The sequence below is a fragment of the Centrocercus urophasianus genome, unplaced genomic scaffold, assembly GCF_019232065.1.
Source record: "Centrocercus urophasianus isolate 14NV4802_14NV808 unplaced genomic scaffold, USGS_Curo_1.0 seq_19, whole genome shotgun sequence".
NCBI classification, from domain to species: Eukaryota; Metazoa; Chordata; class Aves; order Galliformes; family Phasianidae; genus Centrocercus; species Centrocercus urophasianus.
In genome coordinates, this window is record NW_024884744.1 from 21,069,828 (window position 1) to 21,092,404 (window position 22,577).

General features: G+C 43.2%; 1 protein-coding gene across 9 annotated transcripts in view; it reads left to right on the forward strand.

Annotated features, from left to right (window-relative positions):
* Nucleotides 1-22,577, forward strand: part of DGKD (diacylglycerol kinase delta) — a 55,258-nt gene that overhangs the window by 17,281 nt on the left and 15,400 nt on the right. For 7 of the 9 annotated variants that reach the window (XR_006169121.1, XM_042820397.1, XM_042820392.1 and 4 more), the window contains 15 exons: nt 9,014-9,118; nt 9,752-9,884; nt 10,756-10,862; nt 11,392-11,517; nt 12,687-12,789; nt 13,297-13,459; nt 15,481-15,589; nt 16,366-16,505; nt 17,260-17,344; nt 17,873-17,967; nt 18,067-18,166; nt 18,320-18,593; nt 20,423-20,584; nt 21,346-21,474; nt 22,395-22,491. Coding sequence is in view for 8 of the 9 variants with exons in the window: in XM_042820397.1 (XP_042676331.1) it covers nt 9,014-9,118; nt 9,752-9,884; nt 10,756-10,862; nt 11,392-11,517; nt 12,687-12,789; nt 13,297-13,459; nt 15,481-15,589; nt 16,366-16,505; nt 17,260-17,344; nt 17,873-17,967; nt 18,067-18,166; nt 18,320-18,593; nt 20,423-20,584; nt 21,346-21,474; nt 22,395-22,491 (1,928 nt within the window). In the remaining variant the exon portion in view is untranslated. Of the gene's footprint in view, nt 1-260; nt 400-9,013; nt 9,119-9,751; nt 9,885-10,755; nt 10,863-11,391; nt 11,518-12,686; nt 12,790-13,296; nt 13,460-15,480; nt 15,590-16,365; nt 16,506-17,259; nt 17,345-17,872; nt 17,968-18,066; nt 18,167-18,319; nt 18,594-20,422; nt 20,585-21,345; nt 21,475-22,394; nt 22,492-22,577 lie in introns of those variants that run through there. The other 2 variants (XM_042820394.1, XM_042820396.1) reach the window with 2 other exon arrangements.

Below are 22,577 nucleotides of genomic sequence, written 5' to 3' on the forward strand. Positions count from 1 at the left end.
AGAAAAATAGCACCTGTTCCAGCATCAAAGATGATCAGGAGCTCAGGTTCTTTGGATTAAGTGTGGCGCACTCCCACTGTTTGGTGATCTCTCCTGTCTGGACTACATACTGAAGTTCTCCAGAACTGGTGTAAAGGGAAATGCGTCTGCAGTGTTGGAAACACTGCACCTATCAGTTAAGAAATGCTGTTTATTAACTGATGATTCACCCTAACCAATGTCAAAGGAGAGAGGAAATGCTGAGATTAGCGCAGTACCTCTTCTTCAGAGCACTTGTATGACTGGAGACAGAGAGGGCTGTGGCAAGTTGAGGAGCAGAGGCTGCTGGTGCTCCCATAACACACTATCACCTCGGAGAAGCAGTGTAGGTATCATTCTCCAGCTGGATGGAAGCCTGAGGTGTGCTGCAACTTTTATTATTGCCAGTTTGTTACATAGAAATGACTTTATTCAGCAGCAAAGATTCTGGATCTTGTCTTGTGAAGTTCTGTGTGAGTGACTGTTCTCTTTCAAACTGTGTGCTTTTGCTGTATTGTTTCAGGACTTGTTGATGTTGTGGAGAAGGAGTGTAAATCTTCAGGTGAGGGTAATTAACCTGTCCTAAAAACTCAGGGCAAAGTGCTGGAGTTGAACGAAATACAGAAGTGCTGAAGGTGTACCCTTCTGGGGAGAGCAGATTTGTTTTACAATGAAGTGAGAGTACCTTTGTCTCTCCTGTGATTTTGTCTCAAATCAAATTGTTCATGTTAGTGCTTTTAATGAAGTATTCTCTGCAGAACTGGGTGCTGAAGGAGTGGATAGAGCTGTTGAAGCTGCCTGTCAGACAGCGCGTGTTGAGTTCAGGAGCTGTGTGCCTGTATAGCACAGAACTTGAAGCAGAGGAACTTGAAACCAGATGAGCTAGAAACAGGAAGAACCTGGATCAGAGGTTACTTGTGCTGGTTTGAAATACAAGCTTTGAGAAAGAGCATGTGACTTTTTTAAGGAGAAAGAACACAAGAACTTCTGTTGCTGCTTGCAGAAGGTCAGGCTTGAACTTGAAGCTTGGACTCATAGGGATCAGGGAATTCTATATAGTTTGGCATGTGCTCAGGTTCCCCAAACTGCCCTATATTACCTCAACACTTTGAAAAAGATGGGCCTTAGATGTACCCTGTAGAGAGTAACTGGACTTATAGCTTTGCTGCTACATCTTCCTCCCCAGCATGGGATGAGAGACCTAGAGAGTAGATGTCCACTCTCAGAAGTGGGCAGAAAGACTTCCTGATAACGGGACGTGCTTAGTTACACCAGGCTGTCACCAGGTGTCCTGGGGGAGGTGGTTCCCCACCCCTCTCCTTCTTATGCAGGCTTGGATTGCCTTGGTAAGGTTTGGAGAAGAGAAAGATGAGGCAAGAAGGTTTTTCCCTCCTCTCTTTAAACTGTCTTTTCTAAATTGGAAAAAATTACAGTGCCCGCTGGCAAGTCAGCCTTTGCTGGGGGTTGTTGTCTGTTCCACACCCATGTGTGCACACATTCAGAAATCGTACGCTCTCTGCTAGTGCACTTCATCTGTTTATATTGGCAGCTGTCAGAATTTCCTTTACAAGCAACTGAAATATGACTGGAGCCGTGCATTGCCGTGCCTGGGATCGCTCTGCTTTTTTTTCCCCCCCTCCTTTCATTAAGTGCAGTTCAGTCCCCATTTCCTATCAGAACCACTGCAATTTCAACATACTTTGCTATTTTAGTCGTTTGTAATCCAGACTTCAGAACAGTTTTTTCGGCTTGAGAAAAAGCCCTTTGGTAAACAGACCCTTCTGAGTCACTGTTAGTCAGTGAAAATAGTCATATAAAATCCTTTCATGTCAAGGATTCTTAGAACTCCTAATCCAGCCTCCTGCAGGAACTGGTCATTAGGCTGCTCACACTGGAGAGACAGCAGTTCTGCAGAAAAACACATCTGAGGGAGGACACATCGGAAGGAGAGTCAGAGAGTCTGGAAGAAGTTGCTTTGGGTGGGGAGATCTGGTGATTGCTGTCTGTTACTGAATGGCTCAGCAATCTGCTAGAAAGTTTTGAGAGAGAAGAAGCTGCTGCAAGTGAAAGAGGTCAGACTGAGAGCTATGAACTTTGCTGTGAGATGGGATAGATAGAGGGCTGGAAAGTGAAGGAGGCTGCTTGTGAAGAGCTGTTCCTTGGAGGGAAGTTCACTGCTCTGAAGTTAATGCCTGTTACTGCCCATGTGCCTGAGCACTGGGAGCAGGTATTTGATAGCCTGTTTGCTCTGTGTAACCTTTGTGCCGCGGCTGGGGTTTTCTCTGGTTCCCTGAACAAGCCTGCAGATTCCAGCACTTTCTCCCCTTGCAGGTGAGGACATAGGCAGAAAAACTGGCACACCAGAGGTCACTTGGGTGTGTGGTGGGTGTGTTTTTACATGCTGTAGAAGAAAGACTTCTTGCTGCATGCATCCTGCTCTGTTTTGATGGGGAAGGAAAGGCTTGTGAGTTATCACAGAAGGAGCTCTGTCTGGTTGCTGTGCCTGCAGTGCTTCCACCTTTGTTGTGCATGTAAGAGAACATGGGGTGGTGAACCCAGGGTGCAGAGCTGCTGGCTTCCTCAGGCTGCTGAAGACGATTCCTCTCCTTCTGTGCTAGCTACCAGCCTGTTCATCTCAGCAGAGGTTTGGGGTTTTGAGGAGCTGCTAACAATAGGCTGTCAGTAACAGGTCATTTTCCAGCCGTATGCAAGGTCTTCTGTTGCTCAATACTGTGATTTACTGGCTGCTAGCCTTGATGTGTGTGAGACCACTGAGCCAGCAGCTGTACCACTGGGGAGCACTGACCTGCCCCTCCGTTCCTCATGTCTTTGCTCCTGTGTGAACAAACAGGAAAGTTTCTCTACAATATCCTTCTGAAGTGCACTGCTGTCTTTGAGCAACATGGCTGTGTTTGGGAACTGTTCCTGGTGGGACTGCATCTTTTGGAAGCAGATAAAGATAAGGCTGCATGTGTACATCTGCTTCATGAGGAGGAGAGCAGGGGAGGATTGGAGCTGGCACTTGGTGCTGGGATGCTTTGGCACTTGGCATGGCAGCCCTTCCCAGTTGGTGCTTTGTCATCCATGTAGATCTCTTGTGATTAGTATGCACGGACTACCAGGATTGTCTGCATTTTATACCTGCTATCAGTGACAGTGTTCTTCTTGCATAATGTAAATTTTGACAGCCACTAAGTGGTTCCAGAAGTCCTACAATCTCCATCTGTCTGTGCTCCTCTCACCAATTGCCAAGAGCAGGAATGTGCCTTGTTTAGGAACAGCAGAGTTTCCAGAAGCATGTAGGAATGTGACCCTGGTATGAGAGATGATCATTTTCCCAGGGAACTTGCTGTCTGGTCTGCTTTCCCACTGCTGCTGTGATAGATAGGGACTGGGAGAAAACACAGACAGAGGGTCAGCATGAGCTGGGCTTTATCTGCAGGCACAGCACAGCAGCAGGACAGGCCATTGGCAGTGCTTTGAGGTGGCTTCACAGCATGCAGCCACCTGGCAGGTGAAGTCCATACTGCAAGAAATGAATCTAATAATGCAAAAAAAAAACACTCCTGAAGTGTTTTAGTACAATTCTTTCCCCTTCAGGGTAGCATCCAGGTTTATACATGTTCAGGTGTGCTTTGATGTTTGTAAATATGTTGTGATTCTTAGGTCTAGGAAGTTGTAACTAACCTCAGCAATGGGTTATCAGGACTGAATTTACTGGCAAAACTGGGTGAAGGCTGAACTGCAGATGGGAAGAGAGATGCTCTCTGTGGAGGTGAACAAGTCTCCATCCCCCATGCATGTAAGGGCTGATACTCGTATTATTTCTCTCTTCATATGACAGAGAGCCACTAAAATCATGTTGACCAAGTTTTGTTACCCTAATGCTCAGCGTCTCATTGTTTTAGAATTGACAACAGCATTGTAGGCTTTTATTTTAAGTGTCAGGGACTGGTTGGAGCAAAAAACTCACCATTTAGTTTTCCTTTCTTCTCCATTTCATAGAATGACAGAAGGGTTTGGGTTGGAAGTGACTTGGAGTTGTGCCAGTCTCTACCCCTGCCATGGAGAGAGACACCTTCCACTACTCCAGGTTGCCTAAAACCCCATCCAAGCCTTCTTTTTGACCTAGTGTATTTATCTGGGAGGCAGCACTTGCTTTTCAGGTTCATCTGTTTTGTTTTCATGTAATTTGATGTGGTGCTTTTGTGTTTTCTACTTAGCATTTGCAAATGGCGGTGTGGACTTTCACCCTCACTCATATATCACTTTTTACATGGGTTTCAACTTGCACTTTCCAGCCTGTCTTATGCAGTGCTTTGAGATCCCACCCGAGAGAGCTCTGTGGAGAGAGACGTGGGTTGTTTGATTTCTTCCAGAAGTTAAGATTGGATGCAGCAAATCATTAAGCACAGGAGTCATGCTGTTGACCCTTCCTACTTAAGTTACAGTTTATATTATATATATATATACTCAGCCCATTTTGAACACATTCAGTGCATCTGGTGACTTTGCTGGCTTGTGAACCTTGCTGATGGGCATAGGTGATGTGTTTTTACATATGCTATCGTTCACTGCTGCCTGAACAGGAGCTGAAGTGGGTGAAATGGCTGTTCATCCTCACTGTAACTTCACCCAGTCACTTCCTGAGTGTTTGTGTTCATGGGATGCCTGGAGCTTACTCCGAGATACAGAAGCAGAGGCAGTAGTTAGTTACAGCTGCTGGCTGTTGTCCCTGCCTTTGCCATGTGTGATCAAGCTGAAATTTTTGCTTGCACCAGCACCATTTTCTTGGCTGTTTTATTTTTATAGTCGAGTTCCTTGGCCCGAGCTCCAGAAATTCCTGCTTTCCCTGTATCCAAATCAACAGTTTTGAATAATCTGGGATCTCTTTGGGGGATTTATAGCTAACACCTTTGAACACAAAACTATATTTGAACGGGATATGAGTAAAAAGGAAGCAGTCAGAGTGAGCAGGTGTTCTCATGCACCCACTTTTAGCTCATCCGAGAAATGTATAGCATCAGAAAAGCTATATTTAGCAGAGCTGGGTGCCCCCCCGCCGCCACTTCCCCCCCCAGCACAGCCCCAGCCAGCTCTGCCATTTGGGCACTGTGATCTGAGCTTGGCTTGCTGTCTCTTGCAGTCTCTGAACTCACCAACACCGCTCTGATAGCAAACCGTGCACTGAGACAGGGTGTTGCTTTTTGCTGAGAAGCTTCTGGGCAGCCAGCAAGTGCCGAAGGGGAAGGGGGCAGAGGTGGCAAAGCTGCCTTTGGTGGCAGAAAGAGCAGAGATGAGGATTGTCCTCCAGCTGGTGGTTGCTCAGGATAGAAAGCACCAGGGGGTGAAATTTCTATTTCCAGGGGGCAGATTTCTATTTAAAATTTGGGTCTAACATAAGTAGTCTTTTTTTTGAGCTGCCTTTCTAATCCAATTATTCACAGCTGTTCATTGGGGAAGGACATCCAGGGACATCCAGTCCGTTTTTAGAATGTAAAATGAGAAAATTTGGGGGGTTGGCTCTGTTGTTTGCCAGCTGGCCTGGTCTGAAATGTCAGTAACAAAGCAGTGTTAGTTTTGGATGGGAGTGTGTGGGTCAACATGGGGTGTGGGGTGAGATGAACGGCCTGCTGTGGGGCAGGCACTGCTGGGGAGGGGACGGGGGGCTGAGGGTAGCTATGGATAAGCATCAGGGGAATATCAGTATTTCAAGACAGTGGAGAAGCTGTGGTTAGTTTTTTTGTTATTGTAGTTTTGTTGGGTTTTTTTTTTTTTTGGATTTTGAGTGATCTGGCTCGTTGAAAACTTGGGCAGACTTGGGCAGCTCCTCTGCGCAGCAGTGCTTGCTTGGGGGCTTTTGTCTGCAGCAAAGCCTTTGTGAACGAAGTTGTTCCTGACTGGAAATATCTTCAGGCATTCCTGACTGCCCTATGGCTCACAGGACTGATAGCTGAGGAGCAGGTTTTGTTCTGTGGCTGTTAAGGAGCTCTTTGCTGTCAGCATCAGGACTCAGTGAAGTCACTGCGTGCTGAGCTCTGGGCCCAGCTGCAGTTGGGTGGGCACCCGGCTCCTGCAAGGACCGAAATCTGGAGAGCCACACCCAGAGAGCTCAATAGCATTTGGGATCCAAAAGTTATGTTCATTCTTCATATTCCCTTTTTAGGAAGAACGAGCATTTTTAGTTTACGTAATTGCTCATATCGAGATAAAATTCAGAGCTGTTTCAGCACAGGAGCACTCAGAGTTCTGTCAGTCCCCAGGCAGGCCAAAACTCTATGAGATTATAAATAAATCCTAAGACTTTGTATTGTCATTACATTTATTTTCTTTCTGACTCCTATCAAGGCACCCCCCCGTCCTAGCTGAGAAGCAATCAGATCGTTGTTATTGTGCTCTCCCTTTATATGAGAACAAGAGGTCAGTGGATGACATTACTGCTTTGTAAATTTAGAACAAATAAGAGGAAATGCTACTTCACCTAGTGCGTCGTCATCCTGTGGAATACACTGTTCCAGGATGTTAGTCAAAAGCTGTGTCTGGAACATAAAAAATAGCCAGAGCATGCTCCTAGCTGGCTGCATGTGCCCCAGGGGCTGCCCGGCCACATGGCTCAGAGCAGCAGCTGCCTGGGGGAGGACAGCTTCTTAGGGGGAAGATTGCCAGGGCTCCTTCTGGTGGTGAGGAGGATGGCTTCTTGCTGATGTGTGATGTCAGACTGATGAGCCTCACCCAGCCAGCACAGAGTATGTAATGGTTCCTGGATTCCTATTATCCTCAGTAAAACATTTAAGTGTAACACCACTGCAGGTTAAGCAAAAAACCAGCTCTGTGTGCTTGTTTCATTTCTCGAAAGAGTCGTTACACTAGTTATGCTTCAGTCTTATCTGTCCTTCACAGTGAAGCCTGATTGCCCCAGTTGGTCCTCTTTAGAAGAAGAGTGAGGTCTGGGATTGTATTCTACTTCCCATCTCTGATAATACTGCTAAATCCCAATGCAAATGTTGGTTTAGTGCTGAGTGATGGTGAATGTTGTTCATAAATTCATCTCTCACAAAGAGGTGTTTTATTTACAGTTCTGTAGTTACACAATAGACCCTTTATTTTAATTCTGTGACTTTTTGTCTGGATGGCTCAAGTATGAAGACCTTGATCTCCGTGTTTGTCCTCTGCCTTACGAGCTTATAACTTTATTTGTTCAGCAGAAAGTTGTCTGATGCTGTGCATGGAGATTTAAAGCTGATGCATGGATGTTTTCAGGTGTTGACGATTCCTCTGTTTGACTCTCTCCAGTGATCCAGGAAGTCTGTATACTCACACTGAGCTCTTGGCTAAATTCTCTGCATTTCTGTCTTTTCTCCCATTGGCTTAGACTTCACGTCTGCCAGAGTGACTTAAAAATAATACTGTGCATTTGCCTTTTTTTTAGCTGAAAAGAGAAACAGGAAAAAGTACAGCCTTGAATGAGTGCTTTCTGTTGATAATTAGTGTCACCAGCTGTTTTAAATTACTTCTTTCCTTCTGCCCAAGAGCATGCCAGTGACTTATTGAGTGAACTTGTAGCTCCTCATCCAAAATTGCTCTTTTTGAAGCAATGAAAGGCCCTTGGAAGCTTGGACTTTCCATAGGATACTGCTGTACGTAGGCAGTTATGGATGTTCAAGCATGGGGCCCTGCTCTGCTTAATTTCTGTTGGATAGTTTTGTTCAAATTACAACATGCATGCTGAAACTGTGCTTCAAATAGGGGCCTCATTAATGTTGGTGCTTGTAGTGTGTTTTTCTAGGGGCTGGCAGTACGTCTCAGTAAAATTTGTTATTGCAGGTGGATGCTACAGTCTGTCCTACAAAAAGAAATAGATTCTGAAAACTAAAATAAAGCAGAATCTTCTAGATGCATCTTTTTTTGTATTGATGCTACATCTATACTTCTTACCATGCACTCCAAGCCATTTGGACATCAGCAAGAAATTTAACTTTCAACTTTCAGTGTTTTTAAATCTGTTGTATGGATCGTAATGAGAGAAGTGAGAAAGAGTGCAGAAAACAAGTAGTTAGCAGGTCTTATACAGGGGTGTGTGTGGGCTCTTCATGTTCCTGAGCAGCACCCATTGGTGTGCCTGGGGGGGCACACAGATCATCCACCTCACCTCATCCTACTTCGTGTTTATCTTGAGTTTCAGATGATGGACACAATCTGCTGGAAAAGCAAACCGTATGGACAAATATTTTTTTTCTTAAGAGTTATACAGTGTGCAGGGGATACAGAAGGGAAGGTTTTAGAGTTGACACATAAGAGAGTGTTAGGAAGTGTGGGGAAAATAATCTGATAAACCAAGAGAGCATCGGTGGTAGCTGTGTGGAAGCATGGCTGCCTCCCTGGGCCGATAGCATCCTTGGCAGGGGTTTGGCTACCATGGAGCAGCAGCCCAGGGTAGAAACACATGTTCCTTTGGGATCACTCTTGGTATGGCAGTCACTGAGCTGTTGAGATGTTGGTTTGTCTACCAGTTTTAGGATTTTGCCCTCTTAAATGCCCAATGTTGTACTTTTGGTCTGATATACGAAATGTTATCTAGTTTGTTAATAGATAGAAAGTGGTGTATTGTGCTGTTAACAAAGTATTTTAATGCTGTTGCCAATTTAAAAAGTACTTAAAAAAAAAACAACTTAGAGAAGATCTGCACGTGCAGTATATTAACTGTTTCTGTTCTGTGCTTGATTGGTGTTGTGATATTACTGATGTGAGACATTTCCTTACTCAGTTCTGCATTGAGAATGAGAACTAATATCTCTATGGTTCTATAAATTTAGCAGAAGAATTAATGTAAGCTATGGTAGAAGAGAAACATAATTGAAAGATGTAAATGACTTGTGTTGTACAGCTTGTTACCTCTAGAAATGGCATCAGTAAGCTCTGCTTAACAATAACATGTTCTCTCCCTGGCTCTCACTGACTTGCCCAGTGTACTCATTAATAGTCTCTCTCTCTTCAGATTATCACTCCATGTCGGAAGCTCATCCTTTGTGCTGATAACAGAAAAGAGATGGAAGATTGGATTGCAGCACTGAAGACTGTACAGAACCGTGAACATTTTGAGGTAATGGGAAAATGTGTTCATTGTACTCTGTGCGTCCTCTCCTAAGCAACAGCTTGTTATGAAACATAAAAATAATTATTCCATTGTCTTTTCACTCTTCAGTTAACCTCCCTGTCTTAATTCACATCTTGCTTGCTTGCTGTTTGGCTTATTTCTGTGTATCTGTTCACTTTCCGAGGCTTTAATTAGACCAGCAGTGCCACCAAAAAAGAGCTGTCTGTGTTCTCTCCTTGAAGCTTGTCTCCCTGTTGTCCCTCTGCTATGCTGGCACAACCATTCCTCTGCTATGCAATGAACTGCATCGGGGAACTGGTCCTGCTGAAAACTTAATTTAAAAAAAAAAAGGGGGAAAGGGGAAGGATCAACATCAGCAGATAAGTTCTCCAGCTTGTTTGCATATGCACACTTGCAGTGAGACAAGCAGGGGAAGTAGCGCAGAAGTAAGCAATCTCTTCTGGCTTAAAGAGCTTCTAGAGCTACCGTGTGTAAACTGCACGTGGCCAAACTATTCCCCAGTCAAAGCATTGCATTTCTGCCTTTTCTCACTGCTGTATGCAAGTCTTTGTTCTAAGGGGAAAAAAAAAATCTTGTGTTGCTACATTAGATTTTGCCATAATAGATTTATTTTATTAGTCTACCCAGTACAGCATGGACCATTTCTCAGGGATGCACAACTGGTACGCCTGCTCACACGCCCGGCCAACATACTGCAATGTGTGTCGGGAAGCGTTGTCTGGAGTCACGTCACATGGGCTCTCATGTGAAGGTAAGTGTTGCTTTGTCTTCTGTTTTGGGAGCTGCGTTAGATAGCTTGATGACGTGTCCTAGAGCACTTTTCAGAGGAATACTGTTAACAGGCTGCAAGAAGGTGATGTAGAAAAGTACTGCATAATAAACTTGAGGGAGCCACAGCCTGTATGTGAAACTGGAGATCGTTATTTTTGACCTGGTGCTGCGTCCCTCTGGCTGGTGAATCCCTTTTGGCTTCTCAAGACAAGTTTCAGAGTGGGATTCTTGGCTTTTTTTTTTTTTTTTAAGTAGAAATGATGATGTCTTCTTATTGATTTTAGTATTTGGCTTGATGATAATATAGCTGATTTTTTTTTTTTTCCATTACCCACCTACTGCCATCCCTTAGTAAAATCATACTTCTGAAGTTAACAAGGATATAATTCTCAGTTATTAGATAAAATATTAATAAGAATGCTCTTGTTTATAATAATATTTATAAGAACCTCCTTGTTAAATGCTTAAATAATGCTAGGAGGATTGGATTTTATTTTTTCAACTTTCAGCAGACATGCCTGCCTGGACTCAGCTCATACCTCTAGCATGAATGAGGCTACTTCCACACTCTGTAAAATGACGTAGGAGTGTCTGACTTCATAAATCATGCCAAGTTGAACAAGGTGATAGTGAAACTTTGTACAAGCAACTGGTGAAATTGATGAGGCAAGAATTAATAGCTAGCTCATCTTACTTAGTGTGCTTAGAGTTGGTAGTTTTGGCAGTGCTAACAAGACTGATGTGTGCCCACGCTTTCTTTTGGAGCCAAGTATTCAGGGGAAAGCTTTTGCACAAACTGCCACATTATATGTTCTAAAGCTGGATTAATATGTTGTTCTTTTTCTCTCCAGTGTGCAAGTTTAAAGCCCACAAGCGGTGCGCTGTGCGGGCCACCAATAATTGCAAGTGGACAACTCTGGCCTCTATTGGGAAAGATATCATTGAGGATGAAGATGGGGTAGGCATTAATCTTAACTCTTCTAGCCTTAACTTGTTGTGGAAGCACTGGTATGTGCTTTCTGCACTGTACAAATACCACTTGTGCCTTTATGAGTTAGTGGTGTGGAATGGGCAAGAAATTTGGTGTGAAAAGTCCGACCAAGGCAGTGAGGACTCCTTAATAGCAAGAGACGCGTGCTGTGGGCTAGGGGGAGTTGAAGTTAAATGGTTGGAGGCATGTGGAACCTAGTCTGAGTTTTGGCAAAGGAAAGACGAGTGGTTGGAACAGTATCTTGTTATATCGAATGTCTGATGCAAGTCTTCATTTCCTGTGTAACCTGAGGTGAATCGCCTGGTCTCTGCTTTTGAGCATGATACAAACTGCCAAAAGAGATTTTTAGGTGTTTTCTAGAAATTGCCTGTGCTGTCCTCGAAGAGTGCATGTTAAGACTTGCATAGTGTATATCTGAAAGCCACAGTGCATCCTGCAGCCTTGAGTTGCATGCTGGTAGGTCCATGGTGGTTGTCTGCCTCTGTTCCATTTGTAGATCTCAATGCCACATCAGTGGTTGGAAGGAAACCTGCCTGTGAGTGCCAAATGCACTGTGTGTGATAAAACCTGTGGCAGCGTCCTGCGTTTGCAAGACTGGCGCTGCCTTTGGTGCAAAGCCATGGTAAGTTGAATGGACACGATAATTCCAGTAAAAGGGTAGTCTTGGATCAGCTCTGAGGTTTGTTCCTTTAATGAGGTTTACTTGAAATGAAATCTCTTAACAATGCTGGCAGTGTTTGCTCTGTAGGACTTCACTGCTTTCTCCAGGTGATTAACAGGCTGCAAGAGGTAGGAATATAAGTTGTGCTGAAAAGCACCACTGTGATGCATAAAAGTAAGAATGGAAATTAATATCTGGCTTCTCTGCAAGCTCATTTTCTTTTGATAGCGAGCTTTTGTAGAAGGATCTAATCACTGTAGATATGAATCAGTGCCTCAGGTATGGGAGATCTCAGATTTTAAAGAGCTGCTATTTGGCATTTCTACAAGTTGAAAAAATGCATCAAAAAAGATTACAAAGAATACAGCGCTGTTTTGATAATAGTAGTTTCCTTTCCCACTGCAGTAGGTTTATCTTGCCTAAGCACTGTAGTGGTACAGGTCTTGCTATGTTTTCAGTTGTCTTTGAGATCAATAAGGGAAGTATTACAAAGTATGAGTTTATGAAGTGTTACAGGGGGATGCTCAGACCCCATACAAACCCTCTGTCTTGCAGTCTTCTAATGTCTTAAGTGCCTTATTCTACTTCATAGTTAGGTTTGTGTAGCTTGATTAATCCCTTCTTCTCTCAGTTCTCGTGTCCTTCATGTGCTCCTGCCTCATCTTCGTGAATTTCCAGTTTTTTCTTTCGTTGCTACTTTTGATCACAGAAACATAGGCTGACTTCCAGCCTCCTGCTGTGGGCAGGGCTATCGTCCATCAGATCAGGCTGCCCAGCTGTCCAGCCCGGCCTTGAATGCCTCTGGGAATGGGACATCCACAGCTTCCTTGGGAGGAGATTTTGAAAGCACAGCACCTGAAGGCTCTTAAAGCCACATAATTTGTTACCTGGTCCTCTCCAAACTCACAATGCTAGTCTTGTGAATTCAGATGTTGGAAAAAGTACATATTAATGTAGAGTAGAGGAGAGTTAATAGAAGCCTGATAGGTCATTGTTTAACATAACCTGATTGACATTTCCTAGGGATCTTTCCTTCTTTCTTTCCTTCTTACCCTTTGAAACCTCTTGTTGGATGTTTCTTTGTACATCACAGTTCCCAAAAGGATCTGAAATGAATTTGTTTGTTTCAGGTGCACACAGCATGTAAAGAGTTGTTGCCAAGCAAGTGCCCTCTTGGGCTGTGCAAAGTATCTGTCATTCCTCCTACTGCTCTTAACAGCATTGATTCAGATGGTAAGTATCATTACTGAGTAATGCTTTCTTTCTCTTCCTCTCAGTCACAGTCCTTCCAGTTAACACTGTTAATGCCAGATTCTGTTGACTTAAAATTCTGCTTTGGGTGCTGCTGCAATTCCAGATTAGAAGATCTTGCTGAATTATGGTGTTGAGCTCTTTGCTTTCCTTTTGCATTCAGTTTATTACTCTGTCAAGTTTTTTGCTGAGCTGCAGCTGTTAATGTTTATGAAGAACCAACTCTATTGCAGAAGTGTTTTGGGAGGGCTGGGGAAGCTGCAAAATTTGGCATACTGTTAGGTGATAAGTGTGACATTTGGCAGGATGAGCTATGGTTCGTGCTGGATTCAGGGCTGTGCACATTTGGCATGTACCCAATGAGTGCCATAAGCACAGGGAATGTATTAACTTCTTCAAACTAGGGTATGGAGTCTTGTTTGTTTGTTTGTTTTTTCATTCCATCTCTTGACATTTCCTCCCTGCCCCTCACGTCTTTCCTTAACTCAGGTTTCTGGAAAGCTACTTGCCCACCTTCTTGCACAAGTCCTTTGTTGGTCTTTGTCAACTCAAAAAGTGGAGACAACCAGGGAGTAAAATTTCTGCGGAGATTCAAGCAGCTACTGAATCCAGCGCAGGTATTTGACCTTATGAATGGAGGACCTCACCTTGGGTAAGCAGATATTCTGTAGAGGTGTACATTCCTTGTAAATACCAGCAAAGCACGTGGGACTTATTTGATTATAAGCTCATCCTCAAATGTAAGAAAGAACTTATTCCTGAGAGAGGAGCCTGGACACCTGAAGTTTGAGGGACTTTTCACCTCTGAGTGTTTAGTGCTATTGATTAACTCAAAATATATGCTGTTGAAAAAGACTGTTGTATCCATTTGTCAGTAATAGCAGAACAGCTTGAGGGATTTTGGGGGAATTCCAGCAACACTCCCCTGGAAGAAGACCAAGCATGGAAAGATGAAATCCAGAAGAAGTCCAACAGTGGACTTGTAACAGACATCTTGAAATTTTATCAACGCGTGTTAAGTTAAATCAACTGAACAGTCAGATGTCAGAGATAACAAATGAATACTGTTAAAATTAGATAAATCCAGACATAACGTGGTAAGTGTGTGAACCGTCCATCCTTTAAAGATTTAATGGCAAGGGTGATAAAGTGTCACTTCAAAATGCTTTCAATTGCTTCTGCCTAACAATCTAAGTGGCATTTCAGATTTGTTTACAGGATTTCACTAGAATAAGTTTTGACTGAAGAAACTGAGAAGAGCTGTGGAACAAATCCCTTTACTGTGTTTCTGCAGCTCTGTTTAAGAAAGAAGCTTGATCTCTAGTTTGCTCCCTCTAAAAGTTTCTTTTACATTGGATTTGAGTAACTTTCTTATGAATCAGTGCTTTTTATAATAAGAACTAACACAGGGTGAACCTCCATTGTATTTTTCTGTATTTAACTCAAAGTCTGTGACCTGCAGATGCAGGGTGCTAAATCTAGGAGCGTCCATTCTGGGATGAGTGATCACTAAGAGCTGCTCCAAACTGTTATTGGTATCATAAGAAGTTGTTCCTTGCCATAGTGCATTGCAAAAGACTGACCTTTAAAACTGCAGTGTGCTATCCAAAGGATGTGCTTGGCAGATAAATAATTTACAGAGAACTTTTAAAATTAAATATTTTTCTTCTTCCTCACCCCAGTTGGACAGTGCCTGTAAGCAGGAGGAAAGGAAAGGAAAGGAAAGCTGTGGTACATACTTCTCAAACAGATTGCTCTTGTTTGCTTTTTTTAAAAAGGAAGTGATGGTACAGATTAAAAGCTGCTTCTTAGTAATTCAAGTATTCTAAACTTGTGCCAGTCAAATTGTACCATAAGATGTTGTCATTGCTGATAGATGTATCAGTAATGCTTGAAGAAGTAAGGATTTTCCTGTGCTACAGCAAATACTTTCTAGGCAATAAAGAATAGATTAAAATGAATAAATAAAAGCAGGCAATAGTTCTGGGAGGTGTTCACTGAGAGACACAGTTTCAAACAGTTTTAGGGGAGGTTGCTTTTGCATCTAGTATTCTGGAAAGAGTGAATAAAAGAAATTCACACTTGTCTTGGAGTGCTGTTCGCTGCATGCAGGACAGATGAGGAGCCAGAGAGTTGATTGATGGTGTTTTCTCAGAAGAAGCTCTGGAGCTTGTGAGGTTTTATATCCTCTTGTAGTTGTCTGCTTTCTGAATGACTGCATCAAGTTCCCACTCTACTACAAGTCTTGCTTTAATTGGTGTGGCCTTGAGTGCGGAGGCAGTGACATCAGAGCACTCTGAGCAGTGACAAATAACTAGTGTTAGGCTGAAAGCAGCAAATGTGCAAAGAGGAATTAATTCAGTGGATAATAGCTATCACATGCCTGTTTCCTCCTCTGTTCAGACAAAAGTGCCTTTGGGAGGAGAGTCTGTCTGGGCCATATTTCTGTAGGGAATAGCCATTGTAAATTGCTTAGCTATATTAGTAATTCCTTATTTATAATCATTTGAATTCATTTGTAATCTGACAGTGGCCTGTATTCATTGCGAAATCAGAGCCTGCTTGAAGTAAATCTGACGTGATCATAACCTAGATCAGAATTATTTAGCATTCCTTTCTGTAGCAGCTGATTGTTCATCTTTCTCGGGTTTTTTTTCTTTCCCTTCTCTGCAGTTTACGCTTATTCCAGAAGTTTGACACTTTCCGGATCCTGGTTTGCGGTGGAGATGGAAGTGTTGGCTGGGTTCTCTCCGAAATTGATAGCCTCAATCTTCACAAGCAGGTACCTGCTGCATGACCTTGGTTGGGTGTAAGAAGGAAGTAATAACAGCAGAGGACTTCTACTGATCGTACAGCTGTAGTTTGTACCTGGGAGTAGTACCTGGGACTGAAGCTGCTGAAAGCTTACTATAACTGTGTACTTGCAGTCATTTTCTGCAAGAAGCAGCACTGGACTAATTGATTATTCCTATCTACAGTGTTCCTCTGCAATTTCCTTGCACAAAATCCTGTTTTAGAGGGGCTCTGAGTTAGTTCTGCTGCATTGTCAGCAGGAAATTACACTTGGAAAGAGCTGCCATGAGAAAACAGGGATTTCAACTACAGTAGCAATTCTCATCGATTCCCTTTAATTCTCGTGCTGTTTCCAAGCCCTGGGATACCTAGAAATTTCATTGGAGTAGAGATGTCCTACAGCATTTAATTCATTTCCATTTTGTCTTGGAGATGTCTGTGCTAATTTTACAGAAAAGGCAATGTCGCCACCTGATGGTTAAATTTGTCCATCTGTAGGATGCAGTACCTCTTTGTAGCAAGGTGCTCTGAATGGTAGTGGTAATACACTCCTCGCTCAACTGATAACTTAAAAGCAGAGAGAGCTTTTCCTTACTAGCAAGCTCTTTTGACTGTTTTCTTCATCCGGTTGCTTCCCCTCCCCCTGGGACTAGCTATTTCTCAATAAGCAATCTTTGTAAGGAATCAGTCATGTTACTTCTGGCTGTTTGTGGTTTGTGTTTTTCCATTTGAATATCAACTTTTGTTTCCTTTTCTCTGATGCAGTGCCAGCTGGGAGTGCTGCCACTGGGAACAGGGAATGATCTTGCTCGCGTATTGGGCTGGGGATCTGCTTGTGATGATGACACCCAGCTTCCACAGATCCTGGAAAAGCTGGAGAGGGCGAGTACCAAAATGTTGGACAGGTGAATAATCAATGCTGAGCTGCATCTGTTGGGCTTCTTAGTAATTTCAGTTTGAATTTTCTGTGATAATCTTCGGTCAGCTTTTATCAACAAAAGGTAGTCTTGCTTTCTGTGTCACTGCTGCGGAATTGTAGTAAGGGAAATGGGGTGTCCAGAAATTGGCCCGCTTTCCTTTAGGAATTCAAGGTCAATTACAGTGTCTGTGCTTTCTTTTCAATGCAGTTTTCTTACTTTTGAGTGGGACTTTATTTTAGAATTCACCTTGTTCCAGAGTTCTTGTCAGTTTAATTTGATGACCTCACATGTGATGTTTCAAACTGTTTTTTTCTTGGGAAATTTGAAGCTATTTATCTTGAGTTTGTCTTTTAAATGAAAGCTGAACACAGAAATGGACACGTTTATCTCTTAATATAGCTTTTATGTCTTCTTACATTTTAAACTCCTTGTCTTTAGTACTGTATTTTGGCCTCTAGCATGTTGAATCAAGTAATGCCCATTGAATTGCTGTGAGGAAGGGAAGAAGTAAAGAGAAGGTGCATGTGCAGTGGGATAGTTGTTCATAATTCTGTCCTTCTCTCTGCCCTTGGTTCAGACCCTGTGCAGTTTCAGTGCATCCCTATGACTTCCTTACATCATTCGTGCCCCTAACAAAGTGCTCTTTATCCTGCTTGAGTTTCTAACCAGTTAGATGCTCTGGGTAAAGGAAGAAATCATCTGCCATGTGGTGACATCTATTATGCCTCCTTTTCAACAGGTGGAGCATTATGGTGTATGAAACCAAACTCCCTCGGCAGGCCTCCAGTTCCACAGTCACTGAAGATTTCAGTGAGGATTCGGAGGTACTTTGCAAGATGCAGAAAGGGCAGAGGTCTGGGAGTAATGCCTCAGAATGGACAAGATGAGAGGCAGTGGTTGAGTTCAGATGGATGTCATAGGACCTACAGAGATCCTGGGGCTTTAAATCAGTGAAATATTAAAGAGGAGGTTGAAGATAACCAGAGTCAATGACCATAGTTGGGGATTGCTTTGGGACAGGAGAGAGGAAATAATAGGCTGCTCTGCTCTCATGACATTATGTTGTTGAAGCTGTGGAAAGCTGCATAGTAGTCGCAGGAACGATAATCTACTGTGGATTTGAACAGTGGGCTTTAGAGATGCTGAGAATGCTGATCATTTCTAGGTTCAGAATTAGTTTTTTTCATCAAAACATAGTCTTCAGAGAGTAAATAAGTTCTGGACCACAGAACATTTCCAAGGCAAAAAGAAGCTATCTAGTGATAGGTACTCTCTGGGGAGCTGGACATAAACATGGTGTGCTCTGATTTTGGGAGGCAGCACCCCAGTGGCTTGTTTCTGACTGTCACCAGGTACAGAAGATTCTCTTCTATGAAGACTCTGTTGCTGCTCATTTGTCCAAAATTTTGACTTCTGACCAACATTCGGTGGTCATCTCCTCAGCCAAGTGAGTACTCAAAGGAGAATTATTCTGAATGAAAATTGCACTGTGAAGATCCCGAAGCAATCCTTGCATGACTGTGTTTTCCTTACCATCTTTGTCTAGGGTGCTTTGTGAGACAGTGAAGGATTTTGTGGCTCGAGTAGGGAAAGCCTATGAGAAGGCAACAGAAAGCTCAGAGGAATCAGAAGTCATGGCCAGGAAGGTAAAATTGAAAAAATGGTTACGGCTTCCTATTCTGACATTGAAAACTGTTGTTTTCAGAGAAATAGGATAGCAGCAGTTCAGCAAGCTCTAAAAGCTTGAGCTATCTTGACCCACTATTAGTCCTGCTTAAAACTTCTTCTTCACCCTGTAGTGCTCTGTCCTGAAGGAGAAGCTGGACTCATTATTGAAGACACTGAATGATGAATCTCAAGCATCTTCATCTCTGCCAAACCCTCCTCCCACCATTGCTGAGGAAACCGAAGATGGTGATGGGTCAGGCAGTGCTTGTGATTCTTCCAGTGACCAGTCAGTGGGCTCATCATGCACTGCACGGCCCCAGATATTTCGCCCCCGGGAGCAGCTCATGTTGAGAGCCAACAGCTTGAAAAAAGCCATTCGTCAGATTATAGAGCATGCAGAAAAAGGTAACTTGTTAGGAGTCCTGCTCGTGGCTTATTATGGGCTCTTGAGAGTGTTTCCATTATTCCAAAGGAGAGTAGAGTTCTTTATTAACAACAGCTTTCCTTAGCTGGAGAAGCTGTTAGCTCTGGCTGTCTCGTTCCATCTCAGCTAAGCCCACCTGTTTGAAACACTGCTTGCTAAATGAGTCTGAAGTTCAAGGTATGTTCTCCCCAAAGGGCTGGTTTAGGAAGTCACTCCCCTCCCACACTCTGCTCATTTGGGTTTCCTGTCTGTCCCCACCCATACCACAACTGTGTCAGTGCAACTGTTTGTGTGGTCTTGCTGTAAAACAGATCTGAAAATACTTGGGAAGAAAAATATTTTAAGTATTTTTACTTGGATTGTTTCAGAAATCTCTTTATAGTACAGCCCAACAAAACAGTGCAGTGGTACAACTGAAAGGGCAATGAACTGTAGCACAAGGCAAGAGAGAATGCAGAAACTTCTTAAATGAGCTTGCTTACTGGGAAAACATTATGATTTTCCCAGTCTATAATACAGACCATCTTGTTCCTGTGTTAACTTCCTGGGCAGGTGATCCTCTTCTTCTCGCCTTGGCCCTTATTATGACCCCCACTCACACCCCTGGCTCTAAGTTTCATTTCCTTCAAAAAGCTTTGGTCTCACAGATGTTAGTCATAAACCTGGTGGTTTCACTTAGACCAAAGGAAGTGTTTAACAGCTTCTTATTGAAGATAAAAGCATTGAAGTTGCAGATGTTTGTCCATGTATACCTGAATATGCACTGTAGAGAGCAACTGTGTGGTTAGTTACAAATCTTTGCAGTGTTACTTGGATTTCCAGCACTGCATCATTGTGTGCAGCCTTGCTGAAGGTGAAGATACATGAAATGATGGAAGTTGAGCAAATAGCCTGCTTTCTCTGAAGTAGAGACCTCGGTGCTGCCTCACTTTGCTCTGCTTACCTTGTGCTGATTTGATGCTTTTTGTAGTTCATTGTAACCCAATCCATTTGCTTAATCCAGCAATACTTGTTTGTTTGTTTGCTTATTTATTTGCTCGGCTAGCAGGTTGGATTTCCTGGTGGATTGTTCTCATGATCTGCAAATTCAGCACAAGGTGAGAGAGAGGCTCTGAAAGAAGTGGTGAGCTGGTAGTTCAGCTGTACCCTGTGAGAGGTCACTTGGGAGGAAGCACTGTTGTTCATATTTGATTATTTAAGCAATGTGCTAGCTTTAATTCTGGCCAGTTCTTGGGCAAACTCCAGTTACATTTCAGATGTATTTATTCAACTTGTCCAAACCGTTTCCCTTCTTCCAAGGAATGTGATTTGATTCTTTTGTTTGTATTGTTTTTTACCAAGTTCCTCCTGATTGTATGTGTCTAAGAGACCTTTTCAAGTGACTTGTCTTATTGCCTACTAGAGATTAAGCAAGCAGAAAATTCAGTTTGATCGATCATTTAATGTCCCACTGGTTAGAATTTCTGGCAGCATCTGAATGTGAATAAGTGGAAGCTCATCACTTGCAGCACAGTTTGCATCTTGGGAAGCCTGAATTTAAAAAAGGCTTAAAGTTGGATGCTTCTGTTTAGAACCTCATTGCTGAAGCTCTCTGCAGAGAAAGCAAAAGACTAAGCCATGCCAGTTCCAAAAGCTCTCCAGAGCAGAGTTTAGGTGAGGCAGATGATACAGGAACACTGTTTGTTATTCCTATATTTTCATATAAGTAATCCCCACAGTAGGATGGGACTCTAAAGATCTTGTTTCTGTCAGTGGAGATGTGTTCTCTTCCTAGAAACGTTGTCAGCACCTACTTTCTTTTTCTTCATAGCTGTGGATGAACAGAATGCCCAGACTCAGGAGCAAGAGGGCTTCCTCCTTAGTCTCTCAGCCTCTGAAGAGGGCAAGGAGCTAAGGAATGAGGACAAAATCTCCCTGCAGTCGTCACACAGCAGCAGCTATGGATTGTCCAAAGGGAGGAGCCAGAGGAAAGGTACTGCTTCAAGGCTGCTACCGTGCAGCTCTCACCTGCAAAGTGCAGTTCTGTTAGTTGTAAGAAGTGAGGGATGTGTTATGTGTATTACCTTCCATATTCTGTTCTCTACTTTTTAACTTCAGATGCTTGGCTTTGCATATTTCTGTGTTCAGCCCTGTGTTCATATGCACCATTTTTTGATATGTTGCTGGTGGTCTAATTTCTTAGCATATGACACCTAGAATTCCAAAATTTTCTTACCACTTAGCAGCAATCTGCATTCTCTTGGCTTCCAGTGCTTAGACAAAAATGGGCTTGAGAATTTTTCATGTCATCTACCTGATGATTCATCCCTGTAAGCTCCTGCCAGTCCTTTACAGATGACAGGGAACAGAATCCAGTTAGTTTAAATAAGCCTGTTATGTGAATAATTTTAGAGATCCTCAATCGCTCCAAGTTTATTTGGAACTTAACTCAGTATGAACTGGGAGCCAGATATGCTGTCTGTTATGCTGCTGGCACCAACAGATTTTTCTCATCCCTATTTCTAATAATTGCCTGTCACATTTCTGCACCTCTAGTCTGTGAGGTTTTCTGGCTGTTTATATGCCTCATCTCTGTCTCTTCATGACAGTTTCTGTGAGTTCTTTTACAGTGGCCAGAGTGTTTTTGTCATTGACTGATTCTTAACCCAGTCTCACTGCTCAAGTTGTGCTGTTATGTGCTGGTCTGAATCACATCATGTTTGTCAACAGCCATGTTTATGTTATGTTTTACAGCATCCAAGTCTCCTTGTGAAAGACAAATAAGCAAAGGAAGTTTATCACTGGGCAGTTCTGCATCTCTTCCTCCCCAGACAGGAAACCGGGACAACTTGCCAATGCTGAACACAAAAATCCTCTACCCAAGTGAGTGTAATACCACTGTTCCTTCAAGCAGCCCACTGGAATGTGGGTGACAACAGAGCAGGCTTAAGCCTCTGTATAAAACATGAAATTTTTCTGCCTGATGTCCTTCTGCTTGGTCCACTTGGAAATAAGTCTCTTTGTGGATAACTTTCCACTAGAACAGAGCAGTGGAGGCATGGAATGATTGTAATAATTTTCAATGCAGCTGAGACCTAAACACAGATTTTTATTAACACTGTGCAGTGGCAGAATGTATGTATCAGTTCAAGGAGGATCTGAGCTCAGAGGGAGCTTGAGAAGGCTGTCAAGGTGCCAGGCAGCTGCGAGAAGTTTCTGGAAAGTGGCAGCCGTGGACTGGAACCAATGATGTGTGATTTGTGTGCACAAACCCAGCAGAATTCCAGCTTCAGACATCTTGCGTAGCAGCTTCTGTCCGTCACTCTAGTGCTGTCCTCCTACCTCTTCCCCCAGTTACTGGTTCAGCCTGGTTCTTCTGGAAGGAGGCTATTTTCTCTCTCTTTGAAAAAGTTAATGTTGGTGTGTTGCCAACAAATAGTTTTAGAAGCTGGAGACAATAATTCTTGGGTGACAAGGAGAGTAATTTCAGTCTTCCACCTCTCTTGCTCCATGAAGCAGGGTGTTGCATGTCCCACCTTGAGCAGAATACCTGCTGTAGTGAATACACTGCCATTGCCCACTCTCATGTGTCTGTACGATTGTGGTGTTGGCCTCAGGTGACATCGTGTCACCCAACAGGCAATCCCATAAGATCTTGTGCTGAGCCTTCTGCTGTGGAAGAAAGCACTATTGCTCACTGCTTTCCTCAGTGAGTGACTGGAGGTAACGTTAGTCTGAGACTGAAATGACATATTTTCAGTTTATTTACTATCATGGTTTTCCCACTGCCAATTTTCCTGCAGATATCCGTGCTGGCATGTCTGGGTCTTTGCCTGGGAGTTCTGTCATCAGCCGCTTGTTGATCCATGCTGATCCCTTCAACTCTGAGCCTGAAAATCTGTGAGTATGCCCTATTGAAGTCACTGGGCATTTCCAAGTGAACATCAGCATCGTGCTGGCAAGTAGAGGTATTCGGAGAGCTAAAG